At 40.9% G+C, this 27,173-nt stretch overlaps 1 protein-coding gene across 1 annotated transcript in view; it reads right to left on the bottom strand.

The window, feature by feature from the left end:
• Positions 1-27,173, bottom strand: part of kcnh5b (potassium voltage-gated channel, subfamily H (eag-related), member 5b) — a 254,006-nt gene that overhangs the window by 191,553 nt on the left and 35,280 nt on the right. Inside the window, exons 5-6 of the mRNA XM_049596619.1 lie at positions 14,075-14,190; positions 2,335-2,727 (exon numbers count right to left, since the gene is read on the bottom strand). Of these exons, the coding sequence (XP_049452576.1) occupies positions 2,335-2,727; positions 14,075-14,190 (509 nt within the window). The remainder of the gene's footprint in view (positions 1-2,334; positions 2,728-14,074; positions 14,191-27,173) is intronic.

Consider the following 27,173-nt stretch of genomic DNA (forward strand, 5'->3'; position numbering starts at 1 on the left):
GCCCTTGAAAAAGCAGCTGGCAACCAGTACCGCCACCTATTGGAATAGTGCAATAAAAATCTGGTTGACGTCCCGCGGCGCAACGCTTTTTGTGTGTGTTGGGGGCGGCACTTGACTCGCGTCAATGACGCCGCCGGTGTGTTTTGGCGTTTAGGCTACTCTCATGTCTTGTGCTGCTGTTAGGATGATTAAGATGTCTAGTGTCAGTTTCTGAGGCGGCAACTAGCTCACCTGGTAGAGCAGTCGCCTCATCTACAGAGGTTATGTCCTTGCTGCAGCGGTTGTGGGTTAGATTCTTGTTTTTTTTTAGGACCCAATTGTATTGCGGAGTTTTGCACAGCGGCGACCAGATCTTTGCTCTCAAACCACAAAAAAAGATGTGATGGCACAACAGTCTCCTTCAGTACATTATTCTATGCTTTCTTTTGATTTTCACATTGGCTAGTCATCCTGTTTAATTTGGCTTCTGATTGAATTGGAACCGCTGAAACAAGTTGTAGGAAGCCTCTGCAAGTAACTGGTTGCTGGCAGACACTCTGTGCTGCAATAAAATGGTTAATCAGCAGTGTCGTACACTGTAGAGCCGATGCGCTGCTGGTTCTGCCGGCCTGAATAGAATATAATGTCTACTGTTGTGTACAGCCTTTATAGACTGAGCTGAGTAGTGATGCGCGGGTTGACCCGTAACCCGCGGGACCCGCAAATGGACCTGTGGGTCGGGCAGCAGTGATCGTCTGTTAAATCGGTCTGTAAATGATATTTTGACATTATTGGCTGTTACTGTCATGGCGTCCGAAGGTAGTGATGCGTTGAGCAGGTGACAGTCCGTGGTCGTTTTCAAAACACACTTGTGTCACACACTCCAAAAGAAACTTGTTGAAACTTTAAACAATAATTTATTGTACAAAACGGGGGAAACAAACGTTGACAAAAACGGTTCCATAATTCATATTAAATTAAAAAAAAAAAAACAGCTACAAGTTAGAGGGAATAGTGATAAAGTGGTAAAACTTGGCATTGATCCACAGCCTCAGATGGATGAGCTCAAGCGTGCCGTGCACACAAGCTCAGTTGGTAGGCGATACTATATTTTCACATTTTTAACAATGCAATTTAAAAGTTTTGATTTTTATTGATAACCTACATTTACCAACAACAAAAAGACTACATTTAGCACCAAAAAAATATGTAAAAAAAAATAAATAAATAAATTAAAAAAAAAAAAAAAAAGTAAATTAAAAAAAATGAATATCAAATACCAAATTTTCATAACGGATACCTGCCCATAGAAACGAATATTCGAATATCTGAATATTTGGGTACAGCCCTAGAAACCAGAGGGTGGGCGCTGCATTTATGCAACAATGGCATCCCGATATCAGCAATAACCCCTAAATGAGTGAAGCACATTGTGGTGGTTTGCTGGCTAGTGAGATTCACGCACGCACTAACATGCAACCACGTCCACACTACCTACCACAACAACAAACAGAGAAGCTCAGATTACAACACACAGAGGGAGCGTGACTTCATTCTCTGCTCAGGATGTCATTACTCCACTGTATCTTCACAAGGCAAATAGTGGTTTGCTGCTCCAGAGTCTGTGTTTGTCACATCCATGGCATCCTTGTTGTCTCTCACTGTTCAACATCTCTAATTCAAAAGTCACTGCTCCAGAAACATTTCTGAGGAGGGAACAGTTTGACAAATCATATCCAAAGCCTTTCCTCGTCTGTCTGTCCTCGCAGCTGGGTGCTGGACCAATCAGCAAACTGCAGGAAACAGTTAACATAATGACATGATGATTCATCACCTCTTGGATACAGTAATCCAGCGCTCTCGATATAACATGCTCAATTCTGCAGTATCATGACCTTTCTCTCGTCACTCTGGCTTTGATTTAAATAATTTCCAGAACTGTTTTGTTGTGTCTTCTACAGTGTTAGTCTACAGCCCAAGTCATGTGTTTGTCCTGTCAGGTGTAGGAAGGGGTCCTGTGATGCCTTAGCGACGGTCAAATCATCTGTTGGTCAAAATAAATAACTGGCTCAATCATATTTTGATCAATACACATGGACACCATCCCTAACCCAAGTTAATTTCCAATCAGCAGGCATCCAAGAGACATAGCACCAAAAAACGTATATATAGTGAGGCTAAACGTGACGTCCTGTAATCCTGGTTGTTACAACTCTAACTGATAAGTCAAAGCATCTACCCTTAGAAAGTTCACAGCAGTAAAATTTGCTATCGTTCCCTTGAACATTGTTACCTCTCTGCACACCTTTCTTGCACTCACAGCTGAGAAAACCATCCAAAAAAACCAAGCCGTACCTCGTCCACGTTCTCAAAGGCGTTGATGATGTCATAGGGCAGGCAGGACAGCAGGTCAATGACAAACCAGGTCTTTAAGTAGTTCATACGGATGAGCTTAGGGTCAGAGATGACCTCTCCGCCGGGCCCCACGAAAGTGGTGTGGAAGTTGAGGACGATGTCCACCAGGAAGATGACGTCCACCACGCTGTCCAGCACCAGCCACACGATGTTGTTCTGCTTGGTCTTGAAGGAGACGTTGTAGGGCACCATGATGGCCGTGTAGAAGGTGAGGATGAGGATGACCCAGTCCCAGGTGGTCTTGAAGGTGCAGTAGTGGAGGATGATGTGGGGAGGGGTCTTGGGGGCCTCCTGCTTGTACTGAGGGAGGATGTCGGAGTTCAGCTGCAGAACCTGGAGACAGAGAAGAAACGTTTACTCCAAAAAAAAGCTTTATTGGGTCTCTGTTAATCAGGTACACTTTTCTTCCAAGAGTGAATTAAAATACCTTTTCATTGATACATACTAAACACACTGAAAATCAAGAATCAGACTGAATTCAACTGATAAGTCAGTACCATCGTTTAAAAACTTCATGGACTTGTCTCTGTGTAACTGTTTGATCCAGCCAACTTCTGAATCTCATTTGCTCTCTTATGTTTACTTCATTTATGTGTGTATTTATGTGTTGTATGTATCATTAATCTTCTTTAATGTGTTGTCCCTTGCCTGTGCTTACTTCATCTATTACTGTATGTATTTTACAATTTTTGTTTTCTAAATTACTTTCTGTAAATCATTTTGTTCCCTTATACATAAATAATACTTAATTTTTCCTTTTGAAGAAAATGTTAACAAGGTAACAACCGAATATGTATTCATTTTTTCCATTCATACCTTATTTTTCTACTTTTTAATTTAGATTTAGTAACATTTGTAACACATGATTTCCATCTTTCTATACAATTATTCTTACACTCCAATATGGTAATATTGTAACATGGAGCACTTTTATGTAGTTTACTGTATACATTACTTTTCTTTGTGTATTTATGTTTAACTCTACAATGTATGAATACAAAGTAAATTTATAGCATTTATATATTTATTTTTAATACATTATGCATACCAAGCATCTTGAGCACAAACTTTTTCCTCAAATGGAACACAACATGAAAGAGTACAAACCATAGAATAAGTGAAGTTATGAATAAAAAAATTCAAAATTATAAAATATATCCAGCCCTGAGCCCTTCTGGTATAATCTAAGAAAACAGGTGAATTTTATAAAGAAAGTTTTTTTTCTGTCTATCTGTGAAAATTTGTGTTTTTTTCTCACAAAATATAAAAATATATACTTTTCACCTTTTTTTACAGATGAAATAAAAATATTTGAAAAATTAACCTGTTTTCACAAATGAAAAAAAATATCAAAATTATCCTATTTTTTTCTCCCCGTTTTCAGGTGAAAAAAAGTACAAAAATGATCCTTAAAAAAATCACCTTTTTTAATAGATAAAAGAAAAAGCACAAAAATTATCCTGAAAAAATCACCTGTTTTCACAAATGAAAACAAATATCAAAATTCTCCTAATTGTTTTCCGTGTTTCAGATGAAAAAAAGGTAGAAAAATGATCCTTTAAAAAATCACCTGTTTTCACAGAAGACATAAAAACTGAAAAACTATCCTGAAAAAAAATCACCTGTTTTTACAGATGACCAAAAAAAAAAAAAATAGAAAAGTTATCCTGAAAAAAGAATTGGCTTTCATAGATGAAAAAAAAAGAAAATTCTAAAACAAATTCACCTTTTCTCATGAATAATAATTAAAAAAAAAAAAAAACATATCCTTAAAAAACACCTGTTTTCACAGAATGGGGAGAAAATTTTAACATAAAAACATCTCCACAAAAAGAAAAGTCTTGCTTGCCTCTTAGGGCTTCCTTAGGGCAAATTTTTATCTCATCATTAACAGAGCAAAATAAAACAAAACAGTATAGATCACTAATGTTATAAAACATATGTACAAAACAAATTACTTGATCTTTCTTTTTTAAACTTTGTTTTACATGTCATACATTCAAAGATATTCAAAAGGATTAAAGTTATGCATTTTTAAACAAACTTTATCTCTAACAAGTTCACCTGTCTTTTACACTCAACATTCGTCTATTTTGCTTCTGGCCCAGTCTTGACTTTATACTTTAAACTGAGCACAAAGACAACTAACCTGTTTTACTGATTTGTTCACATGTAGTCTGCAGTTCAACACGGTGAAAAGTTTGGTTTATTTTCTGTAAATTATATTTCTAATTTTTGGTTATATTTGTAAGAGAAACCTGAGAAATAGAGCTTTGCCATGTAAATGCACTCCAGATGTTTTATAAAAGGTAGGATACTAGAAAGAAAAAGCAAAAGAAGGGAGAGGTGAAATTAATCTTGTGAAACAGATGAAAGCAATTAAGGAAAAAGTAAGCACAAAAACGACTTTGCTTTTTAGTCTAGTCATTATTACCTACTGCGGCTACAGAGGGGGAGAATAGAGCCAGAAAAGTATATTAAAATTTGTGATGTTTTTCCTGCCCTGTTTCCATCTGCATTCATCTCTCTTGTTGCTGCGCACAGCTCCCTGTGACAAAACTGCATAATGAATAAATCTGGCTTGAAATGAGACAGAAATGAGAAAGAGAAAATCAGATGAGAGGAACACAAGTGTTGACCAGACAGATAAAAAAAACAACCAGTCATTATATTTTGCAGTGCGGTGATGATAACTCCTGCTGAGCTCAGCCTCCTCTGCATAACAGAGACGGCATTAAATCATACACACAGCAGTTTGATTTCCTCTGCAGACCACAGAGAGATCACACATCAACCGCTCCACTCATTTTACACTCAACTGCATATTATTCTGTTTTTATCCAGCTGCTACAGAGATGAACTGTAATATCGTCTGCAGGTCCAAATATATTATACATGATTATAAATCAGACTCATTTAAACACGTCCTGCTGTTTAAAAGAAAAACACCACTGAGATACACTTAAATATCAGCTCCAGTACACTGACGGAGATACTTATGCAACTTTAATGACAAGTTCTAGTGGTAATATTGCTGTTTGACAAATACTGCTTCCGCAAATAATACTGAGCATAATATTTAAATATTGTTAGTAATACTGCTAATAAGACATGTTGCTGCGGTAACTACCATTATTCTATTTCTTGTCATATTACATTGGTGAGACTATTTCTAGTAGCACTGTTGCCACCACAATGGTATCAATATTTCTACCCACTAGTACTTCTACAGCTAATTAGGGATGCAGGATATATCTATCAGGCAAATAAATTATCAGCCAACAATGGGACATTTTTATTTATATGCATTATTACGATACTTAAGATTATAGCAGATATATAGCAGCAATAATATGAAGCCAGACTGCTTTCATTGACTTAACAAGGGCAGCAACTACACACCCGACAAAGTGAGTGGCGGCAAATGTACCTTTAAACTTGGTTTGCAAGCTGCCAATAAACACAGAGAGGGAGAACAACAACAACTGCAGCATCTTCCCTAGAGAGCAAAACATGTTGCGGTGTGGACGTCTTTGACAGTTTCAGAGGAACCGACCGCCCAGCAGAGGTATGACACAGCGCTGAAGGACTGTCTCCAGAGTGTTAGCATGAGCTAATTTGCAGCAGCGGCTCACATCCAACACCAAACTTTTAAAATACTCGACTCTGTTGTTACACTCATTAATAACAGCTAGCCGTGCGATGCTACAGTTAGCGATTATTTGTATCGTTACCTGCCGACCCAGTCTGGAGCACGTCTCTCTCTGTCTGTGTGTGTGTGTGTGTGAGTTGAGTGTTCATGTGTGAGGCGATTCAATAGCGCATCGTTACTCTAGTTAGTAGCTGTAGGCTAGTCTATCATGGGAAGGTGAGACGGCGCCTGGGTGTGTTTATAAAAATGCAGCATGACGATATAAACATTTGATATACCAGATAGGCCTACCATAGGCTGACCAAATGTCCTCTTTTGCCCGGACATGTCCACTTTTCACATCCTGTCCGGGGCATCCGGGGGGTGTTTATAAATTGATGATAATGCCTGGTTTTCCTTGTGTGTGTGTGTGTGTGTGTGTGTGTGTGTGTGTGTGTGTGTGTGTTAGAGTGCGGCACGGGCCACATATTTCTGTCCAAAACCGAACTGAGCCCGACATTATTTAATTACTAAAGCACTGAGTTTGTGTCACACAGTTGTTATGGTTACAGGCTATTTAACAGGCTGTGGGTGCTCCGCGGAGAGGGAGACCTCCGTGTTTGAGACGGGAGCGGGCGGCGGGAGGTCCGACGCTTCCAGCGAGAGGAGAGGGAGAAATATAACAAAATAAGATAAAAAAGGAAAACTTGTTTCTCTCTTTCATTTTATTTTCAGCATTTAATCACAGCGGAGGCGGGTGGCTGGAGGTCTGAGGCTTCCAGCGAGGGGAGAGGTAGAAACAAACAGCCAATGTGTGTGTGTGTGTTATGTTCAGGTGTTGTCATGTAAATAACAGTCCCCAAGCAATAAACAGGACAGACAATAAGATTTTATTTATTTTTACACTACATTTTCACTGAAAGCTGACCGAACCCGGCCCGACCCGTTGGGCAGGCCTACCGTCGGGACCCGTCAGGCTCAGATTGGGTAGCCACATTCTAGTGTGTGTATGTGTCCCCTATCTATAGGGGCCTATCTGAATTTCTGTCTTTGAGAGATATTATTTTATAATACAGCTGAATTTTCTATCCATACATATAAACTTTAAATATATTAAAATTATAAGGCATCTTTGAGTAAACTGCGGTATCATTTAAGTAGGCTATCTTGTGGCCAGGCCGAGTGTCCTCTTTTTTGGAAATCAAAATGTGGTCACCCTAGCCTACCATAAACTACAGGTTATACAGTTCTTTATTGATTGTATCAGCTATCAGCCATGAGAAGCAGGTAAATATCGGTTATGGTATCAGCTGAAAAAATCTGTATCGGTGCATCCCTTCAGCTGATACTAATGCAGCAGCAGCTGCTACCACTACTGGTGCTGTTTCTTCAAGTGCTATTACTACTACTGCTGCTACTACGTCTACTACCACAACTACAACTACTACTGCTGCTGCTTCTCACCATCCATAACTACTGCCACCTCTATATTTGTAGCCTACTTCTCCTGCTACTACTATAATTAATAACACTATCATTGCTACTACTGTTACAAACACACTGCTGCCTCTACTAGTTGTACCACTGTTAATACTACCACTACTACTACTACTACTACTACAGCATCTATAGCTACATGTACTGTTACTACTCACTTCTACACTTGTAATACTGCTCCTACTACTGCCATTGCCACAGTGTCTGTCACTACTACTACTATTATGCTTGACGTATCTGCAAGTCACAAGTGTCCACACCATCAGACACGACCCTTCACTGACGTCCTGTGTGGCAGGTTTTTGCCTGTGTGTATACATCCAGCATTTTCTACTGCGGGACACAGATAGGCAGAGAAAATGGACAACAATGCTGTGAGTTTTTGATACACTACTCCCCACAGTTGAGGAGGATATCAGTTTGTCACATGGAGAATCTTGCACGGAGCAGGAAAGATCCAAATGTTTCCTCATCGTGAGTCCCCATCAGTTCATGTCTGTGCAGCCATCCATGCAGAAAGCATAAGTGAGGCTACTGAACTACTCCTGCAACTGCTACTACTGGTATATTTACTGTAATGAACAGGATCAGACTTAGTGTTTATAGTGGTTATGTTATCAAGACGGCAACCTTACAGCTACAAATAATAATAACACATTCATAGGAGCTAGTTTCAGTTAGCCTTGGTTAGCTTCAGTTAGCATCTGTTAGCCTCATTTATCCACACAGTAGGCTTAGTGTGGTGTGAAGTAACAGGGCGGGCCGGTAGAGCTGAGGATCAACAGCCGGCTTCATAACGGAGGAGCCGCATCTCATCTCATCCTCATCATCAGAGCTGCCAATTAAACAGCCCGCGGTCAAGAGCAGCACCGCCACTCAAAAATTAGACTGCCAATTAGGAGCCCAGCAGCGTTGTGAGGAGGAAAGAAAACTCTGCTTATGTGACACTCGACAGCGTCATCGACAGAAGACGCCAGCTGTGCCTTTCAGGCTGCGGAGCAGATGGATCACCTGCGATATCTATTGAGCGTGCTCAGGACGTTATGCAACCCTCTCCCATCCTGCACCAGGCTGGGAAATGGGGAGGAGGGTGGATTAGCTTGGAACTTATTTTGCCTTTTTCTCCTCCCTGCCAACACTAGCGCTTTCTTGCCTTTACATTCTCCTCTTCCTTCCTGTCACATCTCTTACTCTCACATCCTTCTGTCCTTCTGTACTTGCATAACTTCTTTCTCTTTTCCTTCTCCTTCACTACATGATCTTTGTTCCTTCCTTCCTACACAACTTGAATTCCTTTTAAAAAGCCAAAGTGAATCTGAAACTTCATGTTCTGTTCTAGACATAAGAAAAGCTTATATTCACAATCACCTTAACTTTTGTAATAATGCAAATGACCAGAAATCAAACTTTGGAGCAGCTTACCCAACAGAATGCTGCGTGGTTCACTCCATATTTCCCATAAGCCCCAGAACATCCCACTTTAAGCTGTGTTTAGATGATACTTGAGTCGTCAGAGCATGGAGTTCTGTTTTGTAAATACGTCTAACATCAATATCCAAGTCATATTTATGTCTGACAAACACAGATTTGTCTGAGAACTCCCAACTTGGTGCTCAGTAACGCAGAGTTAGCAACTTTAATCAATATAGTCCTAATTTGCCAATGCACCATATTTTCGAACCCTCAGTCATAAATATGAGACTGCCTCTCATCTTTTTTATCATTTGTAGAGAGTAAACATGCATTTAATGGACAACTTAAGCATAGCAGTCAAATTATAAGGTCCTTTTTAGGTAGTTGTGAAGATATACTATACAGGATTTTCTTAAAAAACAATACTCTTACAAAAATAATCCCTCTTAATCATCACTTATGGCCCACTAGACGTGTGTGGTGTTATCTGCAGCGAGTCTGCCTGTATTAGGCCTTATATTTTACACACAGGTGAATCTGGAACTTTATAAAAAGTAGTGACCAGGTAGTAGCAGTACACATCCAAGAAGAAATTACAGACACAGCGCGGAAGACGGCAAATAAAGCAAATTGTGATGCCAAGAATGAATGAATCTGAGGTTGGCTTTCATTTTCAATAGCGAACACTGAAGGAGAGGACAAGGATAATGATAATTAATATAATATGGCAGAGTTGTAGTTCTATAAAGTACATCTTCATAGGAGTAGTTAAAATTATGGAAAAATACTTTACATTAACAACCACATAAAATGTCCTTATATGTGCTAATGACTACATTGTTATGTGTTATAAACAATTTTTTGCTATATGTTTATATAATGGGTTAGGGGTTGAAGTAAAGAGTTGGTTCTTCTACATTTGATAACATTCATTCATTCATTCATTCATTCATAACATTCAAAATTTCATTTTTTCACTGTCACTGAATAAAACTGTTTTTGTTCAATTGTGTGACATGATCTGGTGGTCATATTATTAATAGGCTATCTATCCAATTTGCGAACGTATGATAAATAACGTATTATCGGGTGCCCAATAAGACATTATTTACAGTAGGTCCTGCCCGAGTGCAGCACCTCTTGCCTCCGGCGTTTGAAGACATACCTGAGGAACAGCAGTGGCGATATGCACAACAGTAAACTGGCATTCTTGACCATAAACACCAGGAGGACCAAAGATCTGGACGCAGCAATCACAGTAAGAGTCGCATCGTTCTTCTGTAAAAACGTCTAGTGGTGAGTAACAATATATCAGCCTGCCATAGGGGATTATTTTTTATTATACTCTGGCATAGTTGATAGTGTTGTTGTGTTGCGTTAGTGCGGGCTGTAGACACTTCCTGAGGTTTCTACCATTTATACTTCTTATGGGGGTGAGTTTTTCCTGATCAGCTGTGAGGGTCCAAAAGACAGAGGGATGTCGTATGCTGTAAAGCCTCTGAGGCAAATTGTTATTTGTGATATTGGACTTTATAAATAAAATTGAATTAAAAATTGTCCCAACTCAAGTGGATGGAGTCGGTTTGATGAACAATAGAAACACTACAGCCGTTCACGTTCATGGCAGATGACACTGCAAAGATGACACAGCTGGAACGTTTAGCACATGCTTGGCACCACAGTTTACACAACATATGTTCACAAGTTTGTGTAGATGCTCACAGCGTTGTATTTATAGTTAGTATTGTACTCATGGTTCTTGGTGTGGACGGCCTTTTACCCAGACATTTCTGAAAGCCAGAAAGGACTGAATGTCAATTTTTCTAGTCAGCAAAGATTTCAGCTAGAAAGTAGAAGAAACTGTATTATAGATGTATGATTCCATGCCTCTGGGTTTTAATGAGCTGTAGCTTTTTGCATGCTTTTACTCCTTTTATTTTTGTATAAAGATAAGAACCCCAGTGATGCAGAATGTCCACAAAGTTGGTGGACTCAAAAGAGACAGGTTTAAGAAATGAATGGTCAAAACTGAAGCAGAGATATCCTGATTTTTAGTCTCTAGTATTGGACATTTTTCATCACACAACCCCCCAAACTCAAGCCCACTTCTCCCAAACCACACTCCTTCAGTTTTCTTTTAAAGGTTTGAAGTCTTAAGTTTCAGGGGTTTACCATTTCCATCTTTCCTTCCTTTCACTCTGCCTTTCTTCCTGAAAACAACAACTTGCTTGCCTCCCTCCTGCCCTTATTTGCTTCCTTCCTCCCTAACATAATTCTTCTTTTCTTCCTTGCTTAATTTATTACTTCTCCTTTCCTCACTTATTGAAATACATCTCTTTGCCCTTTGATTTTTCCCCTGCTCTCTCATTTCACTGCATCTTTCCTCCTCCATTCCATCCTCTCATCCCTCCTTCTGCCCTCATCCCTCTTAAACAGCCCTGGAAGTAACACTTTTGCTAAAAACCCACACTGCTTCTCGCCTCATGTGCTAAGCAGGGATGAAACTCAAACAGATTCTGATTAAAGGCGATACACCTCACTCAAACCCTCATGAATAAAACAGGTGGGTGCGCTCCGGAAAAAAAAGAAAAGAAAACATAAGCCATCATCTCACCCCAAAATCCATTTTCTAAATTTCCAGCAGCAGTCACAATCATTCAGAGTGCCCACAGCACCCTGCTTCTGTCTCCCCACCCAACATGAAATATTAATGACACCCGCAGTCCACAGGAGCACAGCGCTCCCGGGAAGAGAAAGCACTGCTCGCTGTGTCAAACAACTGCAGTTCCAGGGAAGTTGGCATGTGCGTGTACGTTGAGGGAGGGTGGGGTAGGATGGATGTATCGAGGGAGTGGCTGTGTGCGATTAAGTAAAGTATGCATGTGTTGCTGTGTCAGTTTATTAATGCATGCATCAGTGTGTGGCTGCGTTAACTCAGCGTTAGTACAATAGCTTGAATGTGCACTTAATGTTTTATGTAAAGATTTATTTGTGCAGAAATAATAATAAGAGCAGAGAGTTGCCATGGTGGCATATTTGTACAGCCTGTGTGCGTGTGCAGAGGAGTGTCCTGAGGTGGCCTGCAGCAGTGCTAACTTCCAGGTGCCAGGTTACCTGTTGTGGCACTGCTGGTTTGTTGTTCATTGAATGAACACTAAAGTCACGTTTGAGTTCAATCTTGTAAGTTTAGGATTTGACTATGTTGGAGCTTTTTTTTTTTTTTTTTTTTTTTTTTTAGCAAATTGACACTCTTTGGTACCATGTTTAGAAAGAGCACTTCATCTTTTCAGACAGGCAAATGAAACCCATGCTCACTGAGAGATTCCATTTAAGGAGCTAATCGAACAGTGGCTAGCTACGTGATTTTAAGACATCGGCTTTCAAGAAGAAAGGGATAATGCCCTCGGAGGTGTCCATTATCAGGAGCTCATGGAAAACGGGGCGGACAGAACCTTCTAACACACAGCATTATGTGGCTTATACCATGGTCACTTGCCAAAGAAACAAAAATAAGACCATTTTGCAATAAAGATCTACAGTTTTCCACAAGCCATAAAGCCCAGTTCAGACCAAAGATTCACGACAAGACAAGTTGAAACACGCAACTACTTACAATGCACCATTCTGCAATGCTTTAAAAACCTGCCAGTCACACGAATGCAACCAGATGAGACGATGTATCATCTCTATGCAACAGCTCTGTACTTCTGTTCTGATTTGCAGCTTTTCAGGTTTATTTTGTGGCTGAATATAATTTGTAGCTTCTTAGAATATGAACGAGGATAGTGATAGTGAGATACTGGCTACAGCTGCATTTGTAGTAGTGACCAGCTGAGTGTCAGGTGACACCATCAGCCAGTTTGAGTAGGGTTGGGTCGGTTCTCGTTAATACCAATTCGGTTCGGTACTCCATCTTGGACCGGGTTTTTTTTTTTGGAGACCGACCGGACCACATACGTCAGGCCCAAACATACTCGGGCGGAACGTACGCGGAGCGGACTCCACGGAGGACAGTCCGGACTAAAAGCGGACGTCCGCAAGCCCTGTACGCGCAAAGCTCAGACTTTACGACCACGCGGACTCCGCTCCGCACACCAGTGTCACACAAAAGACTGCTCGGCACATATTTTTCACATCGCGAGGATTTTTCATGGACATTTTTACAGGAAACTACAGCGTGGAAATGCGCTCGACTGGAAGTCCGAATGACTGCGGACATTCCTCGCGGAGTCCGCTCCGCTTATAGTATGCCCGAGTCTGTGAGCACCTACGTGTCTACCTCTTTGCCAAGCGCACAGTGAGTAGGAGAGAGAGGGGGGTGGGGGTGGGGCAGGAACTGAGCTAGGGGGTGTGAGTGCGCATGCGCCGAGGCCTCTACTGTAGTCTGGAGTTTGCTTAACAGTGACGGGGAGTCTGTAATGGCGGACAATTTAGTCTCGAAGAAATCAAAGAATACGCCAATATGGCAACACTTTGGCTTTGAGCCAGACGAAGGAGGCAACCTTTGTTTGCACTGACTGAGTAAGCTGCAAAGTTTATTTGTAAGGAATAAAAGAAACAACGTGTTACTGTCAGTTTGTTGTCCTAAGGTCGTTTTTTATTTTAAATGAGTCAATTGCACCCCACAGTGGCGAAAATCCGGTATTAATGCCTTGATGCAGTTTATCACAAAAACCGGACTGGTTTTTTTTTTCTTTACTCATACCGACCCAACCCTAAGCTTGAGTCATGCTCAGATCAGCCAGTTCACACCTCTCAACTTCTCTCTGAAACGTTCTAATATAGTTTCATTTTGTTGCGAATCTCTGGTCTGAACTGAGTTTTAGTGAGCCAAGAATGACATGATCCCACACAGTGTAACGCTGTGCAACACCTGAGCTAAGTATGGACCTTTGGCCACATGATGACACAATGATGAGAAGCAAGAGACGTGGCTGGAAGCTCTGGGGAAAGCTAGCAAGTGGACCACGAGTTTCACCAGTGAGAGAACACTGGGGACTTGGTTTCTATGGTTACCTGCTGTTAAATATATCTCGCAAACTGCTTTGGAGCAACAGTTATAAGCAGCATGACCTTGATATAATGTGTACAGTTCGATGTGTACATATGTTCTGTATGTGTGAGTCTGCAGGTGCTCACCTCTGCCAGTCTAGACTGTTTATGGCTGACTTCATGTTTGTCGATGGGCGCCAGCTTCGGCAGCGTGTTGCGGTTGTTGGTGAGCGCTCGTGTCAGCCGCGCAAACTTGGTCCATCCTGCAGAAATGAGACATTAAACACAGCTTAGATCACAGTCATGGCAACCCAACAACTTTGAGAATGCTTCTCAGCTGCAAACACAAACACAGTCAGATCTCAGACACTACTGTTGATACAGTTCCCCTGTTCCTGACTCCAGTTGGGACGTACTGGAGTTACAAAATATTCCCACACCCCCCACTTGTACTACAGGGCTGGAAGGATCTGTGTTTCTCCCAGTGGGTAATTGATATTTACAATAAACCTGACGTGATGTAAACGCAGCATAACCCCCGGGTTTTATGGCAAACATCCGCCCTGCAGAGAGTGTCCTTGAACACAACTGAATCTCCAGCAGCTGCAGGGTTTCTGCAGGGTGTCCGATGTGCTCTGACCTTCATGTTGAAGCAGGAGATGAAGGAGAATTTCTCCTTCAGGGGATCAATGCCATGAGAGTTATACATTTAGCATGTTTGTCTTGTGAATATGAAGGGTAAGGGGGGAAAGCAACCGTCTGTGGGTACGTATTGAACTTCAAATCATTGAAAATGTATTCTAGCCTTGTCTTAGTGTAGTTAGTGCTTTAACCACTTGTATACTCTTTCTGTAATCAGTGCTTACAGCCAAGATTGTGTGGAACATGGCAAACTGGGCACATTAGTTCTTTCCTATGGGATCATGGTTTCACACACGGCAGACAATATGCAATACTATGAAACATGTACACATACACCCAGTGAGTGCTGCAAAATAGTATTTAAATGATAGAACTGAATGTATATGAAACATTTCATAAACACAGCTAATATTGTTTCGGATTACATTCAAGAAATAAAGATTCACAATGGCTTGACTGGCCCTCCCCCAAAATATGACCGTATAAATCATTTGTACAAGCAGCAATTACAACCCATATGTACGGTTATCGTTGGGCAGCAACCTCTAGTGGCTGAGGCGACCATTTCACAATGTTTACAACAACAGTTAATGAACATCCACAATGTCGTTTTTGTGTCGATCTTCTGCCACCAGTAGGGGCAATAATTCGGGAGACCCTCCTGTAGGTAGGAACAAACAACCTATGTGGTCGTACGGGTTGGAGGACTTGTTGGCTTAACTGTTTCACTGACCAGTATTTTTAGTAGTTTACTTGGGACTCCAAACAACTGCAAAACTCATCTGTAGCCCAGATTTAGCATGACAGGTTAACAGCTACATTACTGGGGCACTTTGCAGTTACTTTTTCTTATTATTGTTTTGTTTCTTTGCAGCAACAAAAACACAGGAATGACATTCAGATATGAAGGTAGGGGTGGTTGGGTTGTTTTTACCAGTGGCCATCAAACTATATAACTCCTCCCCTTTCTGCAGGACGGACAGATGAAACATCGGACACTAATGTATCATACTACTAATGTTACTCCAAACATCTTTGCTAGCTCCTCTTTCAGCCCCCGGTATTTTTCCAGCTTCTAGTGTTCGTTCTTTCTGACGTGGCTGTCAGTAAGGATTTCTACATCTATCACCACTGCCTTCTTCTACTGTTTGTCCATCTACACGATGTCCGGTTGGTTGGCCATCACCAGTTTGTGTTTGGATCTGGAAGTCCCACATGATCCTAGCTAGGTCGTTCTCAACCACCTTCGGAGGTGTCTTCCATTCTGACCTTGGGACCTCCAGCCAATACTCAGTGCATTTATTCCTGAAAACTATGCCAGCCACTTAGTTATGGCGTCCCATGTTCGCTCTTGCTGCCGCCATCTTACACTTAATTATTATGTGTTGAACTGTCTGAGGAGGATATATGACTTGGCAATGCTGATTCGTGAACCATGTAAACCATAGTAACTCTCTCCTGCCTGCCTGCCCGTGGCGAGACAGGATAGGGAGAGACGAGACTGAGTTACGTTGAGCAGCCAGCAAGTTGCTAAGAGGGTGTGAAAAGATTGGGTTGAAAGGTTTTTTTTCACCTGCAATTTCTTCACACCTCCATTGTACTTTGTATTATTCATTTTGGCACACTTTCATTGCAGTTGCAGTTTAATGAAGGTAATGAAGGCAATGAGCCCAAAGAGGGAGGGGCTTAAAGACAATGTGACTGGGCCAGCTCAGTGCCGGACTATCTGTACCACTGGCCGGTGAGACCAAAAAATAAAAGACGGTTGTGTCGGCCTAATAGGCACGTCAATCCACCAGGAAACTGCTCGCTATGCCAGATGGCCAGTCCACCCCTGCTTTGGACCAGACCTTGTGTATAATATTGTGCATCCTGATCAATATTCCTGCATTTTCTGCCCAACTTTATATTCCTTTCTGTAACTTTAACTTGTACGTGACCTTTTTATTTGTCACCTCAAAGCCAGTGATGAATACACTCTCGTTTTGGGGGCCGATAAGCATTTTATCATACTGTTTTTAAAAGGTGCTATATACACAAAGCTTATTATAAATGCAGTGAAAATGCGCAGCAAGCATTGTGAAAAATTACTGTTTGGAGCCAGAGTTGTTTTCATCCGTTCCTGTTTGTGTCCAAAATTTGAGTTCCAGCTTTTATTATCATATTAGAATCATTACTGCCAAACAAGAAGCCCGTGTTCACTCTCTGTCTGTCTAAATGATACAAGCCTGTCGAGCAGTGGTCATTTTCTGACCACGGTTTTGGAGGACGGGTGCTCCTACTGTACTGCTCTATAAATAAAATCAAATGTTTGAAAGGGCAGAGAGTAGCACAACAGAGGCACACCACATACAGTAGTCACACATCGTGATCGACCGGACCCTTTGAAGGGACCATTACCAGTAAAAAGTGGACTTTGAAATAGCTTTTAACCCCGAGGCCTCCAGCTGCCTGAACAGCCCCCCCATTTCATTTCAACCATTCAGTTCTCTGTGCAGCAGTATGAGTGAAGCCAAACACAGCACTGTGCTGAGACCCATATAGGATGAATATCAACAGAATACTTTACTTTGCGTCCCAATCACTCTACTCCCCTCCAGGGAAACTGTTGCATTGGCTTTTGTGTAGCTTACTATACATCTTCATTTGTAGAGGAGCTTCTCTTATGGGATTTTCTATATGCTAAACTGGCTCTAGATCACCAAAGATAATAGGCCTGGGTGCTCTTAGCCAAAATGGAGCTTTTTCCAATATCTTTGCAGGAGGAAAACTGCTGCAGTAGTGCTTTTATCACTCACTATATACTGCGCAGTATATTGTCAGCTGTTAAAAAGCATTGGGTTCAGTGCCTCTGGGCTCTTTGCAAAGATAACTGTCACTTGCTTCTCCTAAGCTAAGCTAATGGCGAGAGGCAGTATCTATCTATCTAGTAACTATCTATAGAAGCCCTGCAACTTAACATGACTATTTACATCTTAAGAGGCTTTTTCAGCATTTCCAAAACTAATCTCCAGGGCTGGTACCTGCGGTTATTCCACAGGCTAGTTAATAACATGTCGGGCAGGAAATCCAAAGTGTGGGATCATTTTGAGAAGGTGAAGGACGAACCCAAGGTGATATGTAAACTCATCTTCATTGGTCGACTACAAACATGACGTATCATCTGAAACATGGAAGTAGCTACATGCCCATTAGCCCACAGCGTCATTAACAGGCGGCTCGCTCAGTGTGTGACGTGCACTTGGAGATAAAATATAGGCCTATATTAATGAAGGTTCATTAGTACGGTTTGTATTTCTCTGTAATGTAGCACAGTGTTAACAATGTTACTGATACTATTCTTTCTCACACCTTCAACTCAAACCACCAAAATATATCATTTAATCATTACATTCATATCATAAACATGCAGGAGACTAGCCGACTAATGGACCTAAATGACGACTATTGTTTGAGTAGGAAAATTCTTAGTCGGGGGCAGCTCTTATTGACTCAATGTATTTATTTAAAAAGGTTTAGCAAAGGACAGAAGTTGAAGGATGTTTTGAGAAGCGGATCCTTATGAAGAAAAAAAAAACGTTTTTATTCTTGACATTTTAAGTGAGACTGTGACCTTTGTAAGACTGCTAACAAAGGTCACAGTCTCCTCTTACAAATGAAAACTTTAATTATGAGCAGTGAAACACATTCTTGCTCACACATCAACACACTCAGCTGAGGGGTTTCTGCAGCCTGGTCCACCAGTCGCTTCAGGTGGCTAATAAAAACAAATCTTTGATATCTATTGCTGAATAATACGCATTACTGAGTCAGTCTGAGTCCTCTCTACTTGTCAGTCAGTCAATCAATTTTATTTATAAAGCCCAGTATCACAAATCACAATTTGCCTCACAGGGCTTTACAGCATACGACATCCCTCTGTCCTTAGGACCCTCACAGCGGATAAGGAAAAACTCCCCAAAAAAACCCCTCTAATGGTTTAGAGGGTTAAAACACTTGTGCAAGTGTTTTAGCAATTGCCATTATTACACAACTGTCATTGCCAGTATTCAGAAACATTTACATGAGCTCACTTTAAATTGAGCCTGTGTAACAGTCTCCCCAGACTGTCTTGAGTTGGCCACTTTAATGACCTCATTATGAAAATTCACGGAGAGTAAATGAAAAAAGGGAAAAAACAAGAACACTAACACCAAACTCAGAGGTTTATCTGAGATCTGGCACTGTGCCTTCTGTCCCAGAGGAGGACAAGAAGTCTCACCTGTGTATGAAGGTTGAGAATTAAAAGAATTTAATATTATACTGTTCTTTTAATCATGATCTTAGTTAAGCTCCTGAAAACAGACGAATGTATGTACGAGAGTGCTGTATGCTTAATTTGTTCATTTTCTATCTGATATCGTGTGTGTGACACGTGTACACAGACCGTTCTCACCCTTACGTGGTCAAATACCAATGCTTTGCCACGCCCCTCAACATGTGATATGGTAGCCAAAGGCACCCTTTGACGTCTTTATGAGACGCACCACGCTTTCAGCTAACTCCAATGTAAACTCCATTGTAATGTGAATGCAATACTTGACACTGAAAGCAAGTGACTTAGAATAAAGAGCAACAAAGTCAAAGGGGGGTGATGGGTCAAACAAAACAAGACTTTAACCCGTGAAATTCATGACACCAAAAGTCAATATTGTTTTTATATAAAACTGCATTATTTTCGTGTGGTTGTCGCGCACAGCCGTTATTCACGTGACATATTTATGTGACGTTATTGTTATGTAACAAACATACTTATTTAACCAAAAACATTTTTCTAACCCTAACCAAGTAGTTTTGTTGCCCAAACGTAACGTAGCCGTGCATCACATAGAGACATTAAAGGGTGCACCATGTGTCACTATTAGATGCCGGGGCATGACAAAGCATCGATATTTGACGACTTGGGAATGAGAATGGGTTCGGATACAATCCTGAGACCAGAGCTTTTGGTTGGTATGCATTTCTCCCAGGTATTTTATGTAAGTAGGACCTGATAATTATACAAAGATGTCCTCACGCAGGGGCAATGGGTTTCTTTTTAATAGTCATAAGAATGTAATAAAGTATAAAACTGCATATTTCAATGCCTGAACATTGTTATGCAAAAACAAAATTACAAACAATTCAACATTTGCTCAGTGTTTTGTAATTCCACAGGTCGGGGATCACCTTTAAGTCCATAAAACTATTAAAAACTGCGCATTTCAATGCCTGAACATGGCTGTGCAAAAACAAGATTGTAAATAAAGCAACACATCTAAAAGCCTCGTGATTTGTTCGTTTAGTAAGTCTGTATGAATTTCCCTTGCTCCATACTCCAATCAAGCAATTAGTTCATTCTTGAGTTCAGTTAGAAGTTTGTGCCAAATTTGAGGAAACTCCCTCAAGGCCTTATTGAGAGACTGCATTCACAATAATCTAATGGACATAAAGTTACACTGACTTTGAACTCGGACCACAAAAGTCTAATAGTTCATTGTTGAGTCCGAGTAGATGTTTGAGTCAAATTTGAAGAAATTCCTTCAAGGTCTTCCTGTGATATCACATTCAGAAGAAGGAGACAGACAAGGTCAGTGACCTTGACCTTAGTCCACCAAATTCTAATTAGTTCATCATTGAGTCAGAGTGAACGTTTGTGCCAAGTTTGAAGAAATACCCTCAAGGTGTTCTTCAGACACTACGAATGCAACGAATGCACAGACAAATAAATAACCCGAAAACATAATACCTGGTGCAGAGGCATGAAAATATTTATTCATTTGCAGGAAACAACTGTGTCTTAATAGCTGGCCTTGTTTTATTCTTTTTAAAGATATTTTTTTAAGGGCATTTTTGCCTTTAATTGAAAGGACAGTCAAGTGTGAGAGGGGGAGAGAGAGAGGGAGTGACATGCAGCAAAGGGCCACAGGCTGGAGTCGAACCCGGGCCACTGCAGCAACAGCCTTGTACATGGGGCGCCTGCTCTATCCACTAAGCCACCGATGCCCCGCCTTGTTTTATTCTTGTTATAAAACTATTAAAATATTGATCAGGTTGACTATAAAACAAAGAGAGCAGCCAATAATCTGTCTGTCATGTCCGAACACGGACGCAGCGACTAACGTTATCCAACATTAGCCACTGGTTGGACCTGACCAAGAAAAACTGTCTGTAAAACTCCTGCATCTGTTGTTTTGCCTCTAAATTCAACTTTTCATTTAAATATAATAAAGAAGTGCTGTTTCTTCATTTTTAAATCTCACAGGCTAACTCATTCACTTTTTGCTGAAGCGGAAGTTTGCCTGTAGCGGCGTAGTTTTCCATTATTGTATTGCTCCATTTACTTAAGCAAATGTCTTAAGTGCTTTTCCTATAATGCCCATACAGTAGCAGAGGTTGCATAATTCACTGAATTGTGTGCATGCATCATAGAGTACCATGCCGTGATGTGTTTGAAAATAATAGCGAGCCATTGGCTCGGAAAGCAGAGCCAGAACCACTTTCATCATGAAGAAAAATGGAGGAATTTGTCTTGGTGGCGCTCATGTAAATACATCCTGACAGCTTCCAGGGAGCCTGTAAGCTGCACATACTGACACACAAGGACAAAAGGACCTCACATAGAGCACGAGGTGAAACTGCAGGGCAAGTAAATACGAGGTCCTTTCAATGGTTAATATTAATGTAGCTGCTATGGTTCCCCTCAAGAGTGCAACACCACTTGATTTATCAGACTGGAGCACAATGGAATTGGAAATTAAAAAAAAAAAAAAAGTCGTAAAGGCCTGGGCTAAAAATAACAGGGGAGCAGAACTGGTGCACGCACCACCAAAGTGAATTCTGAAATGAGATTTTGATCAGCAGCTCCACACCGAGGCGGCTGGCACTGCATTTACAGAGTGGTTTGTCCTCAAACAGACAGACAGACATATGTAGGACATCTGATCGGCACACGAGCTGCAAAAACTGTCCATATTTAGCACCTGTCTTTAACATTTAGTAGTGTGGGTATTCTTTTTGCTGCTCACAGTGGAAGTGGATGAATCGGGCTTGGATGTTAAAGGAAGGGGGGAGCAGGAGAGTTCAGTATGTCACTGAGGTTATCACACGGGCACAGATGTTCGGTTGAATTAACTCCGCAACACCTGTGAGGTCCAGACACATTAACACAGCATGCAAAATGTTAATTTTCAAGTGTGTTGTTGAGAGATAACAGTGTTGTCCTTTTCAGATGAAACTGATGTTTAGGATATAAAGCTGCGTTCACACACACCTAACATGTTTGGAACAGAATGTTTTGTTTCATACTTACAATGTGAGATAATACTCTTTGCCATCAATTTTGTTTCAGTGTGACCACGGCTGTAACTCCTAGGGATGCATGATTTGGGATTTCTGCCGATATCCGATATCCTTTTGACTGACTGTCAATGCCAATATATGCCGATATATTTATTCCAACTTACTGACATCCAGTCTCTTCTGTGTCGGACTCTTACTCTTATTGCCATAAGAGTGGCATTGGTGGATGCAGTCTAAAGCTCGGTTCAGACCAAATATGAGACGGGTTAAAACAGGCAACTTCTTGCAATGCACTGTTCTACAACGTTCTAAAAACCTGCCTGTTCACACCAGTGTAACTAGATGAGATGGTGTATCATCTCTATGCAACAGCTCTCTGTACCTCCGTTCTGATTTGCAGCTTTTCAGGTTTATTTTGTGGCTGGATATAATTTGTAGCTTCTTAAAATATGAATGAGGATAGTGACAGTGAGACACTGGCTACAGTTCCATTTGTAGTAGTGACAAACGGTGAAAAACAGAAACAAAACGAGCATCAGATGGCCAGTTCACACCGCTGCAACTTTTCTCTGCAATGTTCTAAAACAATTTCATCTCGTCTCGAATGGTTGGTCTGAACTGAGCTTTACAGTGAAAAGCTTTCCAAAATGTGCACATACAGTGGGCAAAATAAGAAAACTACTTCAACTCAGGCTACATTTGAAATTTGTAATATTTCGTTTTATGAAACATTTTCAAACAGAACTGTAAAATTCAACCTCCTTTAACAACTTGGATGATGTTCTCCCTGAGATAATCCTGACATTAGCCACAACCAAGGTGAATTTTACCTATTTTAACTAAACTAATTATTACATCATCCAATGGCCTTTAACAGAAGCAGAAATGTTCATTTTGAGCCAATGCCAATATTTTAGTTTAAAGCCAGCATCTCTGACAGCTACCACTGGAGACATGGAGGTCATATCCCAGCTAATATTTCTGGGAATTACAATTACACACATAGTGAGCATATTAGTATATATGTTGGGTTATTGGGCAGATTGGATGAATTTCAACAGAGTACTTTATTCTGAGTCCTCATCATGTTTTGTCCCTGGAGGAAAACCATTGTAGTGGCTTTTGTGTAGCTTCCTGTATATCTTCAGTTGCAGAGCAGCTTCTTTTATGTGATTTTCTATATGCTGATACATTGAATTGGCTCCAGGTCACTATAGGTAATAAGCCTGGGTGCTCTCAGCTAAAATGCTGCAGAGAACATGAGGTCTCTCCTGTAAATGAATTAGCATATTGTTAAGCCTAGTCTTTTTGTGATGGTCCACTGGCAGATACAGAAAATGCTTCTCAAAATGTTCACATTCAGTGGGCCATACAAAATAACTTCTTCAATTTGGCTTACATGTAAAACATGCCGTATTTATTTTTATTCAATGTTTCAAACAAAAATGTAAAATTCATCCTACATAAAAAGGCTTAAATGATAGCCATAGCCAGTGCAAATTTTACCTATTCGGACTAGATAAAGTTACATAATTAAAGCGCCATCTTACCGGCTTGTTATTATCATCAGAATTTTTTTTTTTTTTTTTTTCAGGCCGATGCCAATAATTCAGTTATAATTAGTAAAGCTTATATCTGCTGGTACCAATGACGTGCCAGTATCATTGTGCATCCCCAGTAGCTTCCATTGAAAACAATGAGGTCAGGTCCCTGGTAATGTTTCTGGGAATAATAGTCACACATGGTAAACATATCATTATTATTATTACTATATATTGGGTTATTGGGCAGTGTGGGATTGTTTTAAGGCAAAATATCTTTGACAAAATAAATCTGTTTTTTTTTTCTTTTAAATACACAATAACATATACATAATAACATTTTGACAATTGTGTATGGAGATAAGAACTGATAGAACATATTACATTTCGTGATTTTTTTGTCTGGGTTTTACTTGGGGAATTTCAGCTAACTTATATTAAATCTTTTGGTCTTTTTGTTAAAAAAATTAAATAGAAAAAAAAATATATATATATATATGGTCACTGTGTCACTATAAATGGCAATAATTAATCTTTTTTTGTGGTTTGGATTTAAGAAAATTAGGATTAATTCACCAAATAATCACCACTCTGCTGTCAAATGCTGCTTTTTGATGGGACTGTTCTGACACAGGCAGCCAAAGATGTGTCAACCAAAAGCAGCCTAAATCCAGTGAGCCATATGGGCCAGCTGTGGTTCAGAGGTAGAGCGGGTCGTCCACCAATCGGAAGATGAGTGGCTCAATCCCCGACTCTCCCAGTCTGCATGTCGTAGCATCCTTGGGCCAGATTCTGAACCCCAAAATACTCCTGATGGCTGTTCCATCGGTGCGTGAGAACACATGAATGGTTACTGAGTAGCAGGTGGCACCAGGTATGGTAGCCTTGGCCACCAGCTTGTGACTGTGTGTGTGAATGAGTGAATGTGACATATAGTGTGAAAAAGCTTTGAGTGGTTGGAAGACTAAAAAGGTGCAATCCATTTACCATACATGCAGAAAGGCCTCTACATGCTCGTGAATGGGTTGAATGATGGGCGTTTGCTTTGATTAGTGCAAGTTGTGAAATATGTCTTACAAACAAAATGAAACAGGCCACTGGTTGGTGGACTAGTGATCTATGCATCAAGAACCAAGACTGGCTCAAGTGTTGGTCCAATATTGGAAGCCAACATTGGCCCAAAGCCGGCTCAAGTGTAGCTGCCTTGTGTGAATTCAGAATTTAGACTTAAATCAGTGTCTTTGCAGGGTTGTCAGTTACTGTTGGTAAATACACTTCCAAGCAAAAGAGAACATCACAGCCAACCTCATTTGGTTTTCCACCTCGCCATATTCACATTTTTTTGGCACTGTGTCTCTTGAATGAGTACAGCTTACGTCCTGGAACCTGGTTATTACTGTAGAATAAAGCTCGACCTCACCTCAGCGCTTTGGTGAACACAGAAAATAAGAAAATACAGGCAGAGGGCAGAGTCTCTGCAGACGAATACACCACCAGATGTGTGATGACTGAGAGGGATTACTTCTGTCTAAGCCTATACATTGTTTTCTTGGAAAATCCTGCATTGTACACCTTTAAAGAAGATTTTTAAAGAAAACATTCCTAATCCTCAAAAACCAGCTTCACAACTTCCATAGTGCAAAATACTTTTAATATCTTTAAGGTGAATATCATGGCGCCTTGGAACAAACTCCAACTACAACAGTACACAGTAAAATCATAGATTTAAAAAGTTGAATATTTCAGCTTAATGCCTGGGGCACCCGTGTTCTTACCACAGCACTCGTCACTCATTCTGATCAGCTGTCTGCATGAAATGATGTCTCGCCTGAGGCTGAGGCACCTGCCATCTGTGAAGCTTTTACACGTGCTGACAAAGCAAACACTAAAAACCGCCGCTGTGCACGGAAACGACAACATGATGTTTATTTATTTATTTCACTTTTGCATCTGCCACATGTTTAGCTTTGTGCCTCTTTCCTTTCTCCCTGCTCTCCTACACTGATGACGCTGACACCATTTACAGTATCGGCTCTGCTGCTGGTGGCCAGACTGTAATAACCACAACCAGTGGTCATGCACGCAGCAAAAAGGTATTCAATCTAAATCAAATCTCTATGTTCTTTACATGCTGACCCGATGAAACCCAGCTGGTGACTCACTCCACGTGCACACCATTAAATGTGCTGGCAACAATACATAATGTAGTGCAGAGTAGGAACAGTAAAATGATGAGGCAATTTTAGGCAGAACTGGCGTGAACACACAGGGTCACAGGGTGCAGATGATACTTTAAAATCTATTTTAAGCTGAGGATGGACATCTTTAGCAGATCTCTCTCCCGCTCAGCTGATGCTGACGTGCTGTGGCGTGCCAAGCCGCCAGAGCAGCCAGAGACAAAGCTGAGAGCAAAGTTTCAGTCTGCAGCACGAGCAAACTCAGCTGCCAACGCCTGCAGCAGCGAATCTCCCTTCCTCGCACACGGCCTCTCCCACCCCTCTGATCACCAGGCGAGTTATACTGCAGCCCACAGTACGCTGCTCTGTGACACAGCAGGCTAACGCTGCATCCTCAGTGTGGCCGCTAACAAGCCTTACTGTAATGAAATACACAGAGGGTACTCACTGGCTTCAAATAAACCCCAAATGGCAAAGTGCAGCCTTGTTGCCAACATGCTTTTGTTTCAAGAAGTCTTTTTATTATTAGGTACATGACTTCAATAAAATGCCATCTGTTTAATAGTGCAGTTAACTTTTCATTTGTAACAATATTTCATTGCAAAATGTCTGAGAATCAGAAGCCACGCTGGGGACTGAAACAGCTCTGACCAACATTCAACAAAAAATGAATCACAAAATGACCAGCTCCAAAATGAGGACCTTCCAGACCAAAGCAGCTGTTATTTTTTTGTCAAACACCTATGTTGTGCAAGAAGAAGAAGAAGAAGAAGAAGAAGAAGAAGAAGAAGAAGAAGCTATACTTTATCAATCCCCAAGGGGAAATTCATTTGTTTTTCACACTGCTGTCATACACACAGGCCCAAAATACACACACACATGTACAAACAGGGTCTATACATGCATTAAATGGAGAGATGTCAGGGTAGGGGGACTGCCTTGGATAGGTGCCCTGAGCAATTGGGGGTTCGGTACCTCGAAAGTGCCCAGGAGGTGAACTGGCACCTCTCCAGCTACCAATCCACGCTCCATATTCGGTCTGGACGGGGACTTAAACAAACGACCCTCCGGTTTCCATAGACTGAGCTACTGCCACCCTACAATGTATCAATAGCACCTGTGCCCATCTGTGCACTGTCTTAAAATAAGGTGTGGCGTATTGCCATTTTTAGGCAGCACAAAATGATTGCATCGTTCACCAAGAAAAACCTGGTCTACAGTCAGAATGGGGCAGTATTTTCCTGCTATTTAACGGGCCCATTGTTCAGATAGTAGATGCACAGGTTCACAATGCACGTACACAATGCTGGTTACACTTATAAAGACACGTGAATGGTTTAAAGAGAGAAATATTTAATATGTTCTGTAAAATATGAAAGTAGCAGAGAGCACAGCAGAGCTGCTGAGCTGTTGTCTGTCTCACCATTAAGAGACGCTGAGCAACATTAACACACCAGAAGCTTAAAGTTTAGACCAGTTTCTTCCGTAAGTTTAAAACTACAGATTTTAGTTTTGCTGCCTAAATGTCCTTAATATTTGCTGCAGTGACATCACTGCTCTTACTGT

The sequence above is a fragment of the Epinephelus fuscoguttatus genome, linkage group LG14, assembly GCF_011397635.1.
Source record: "Epinephelus fuscoguttatus linkage group LG14, E.fuscoguttatus.final_Chr_v1".
Lineage (NCBI taxonomy): Eukaryota > Metazoa > Chordata > Actinopteri > Perciformes > Serranidae > Epinephelus > Epinephelus fuscoguttatus.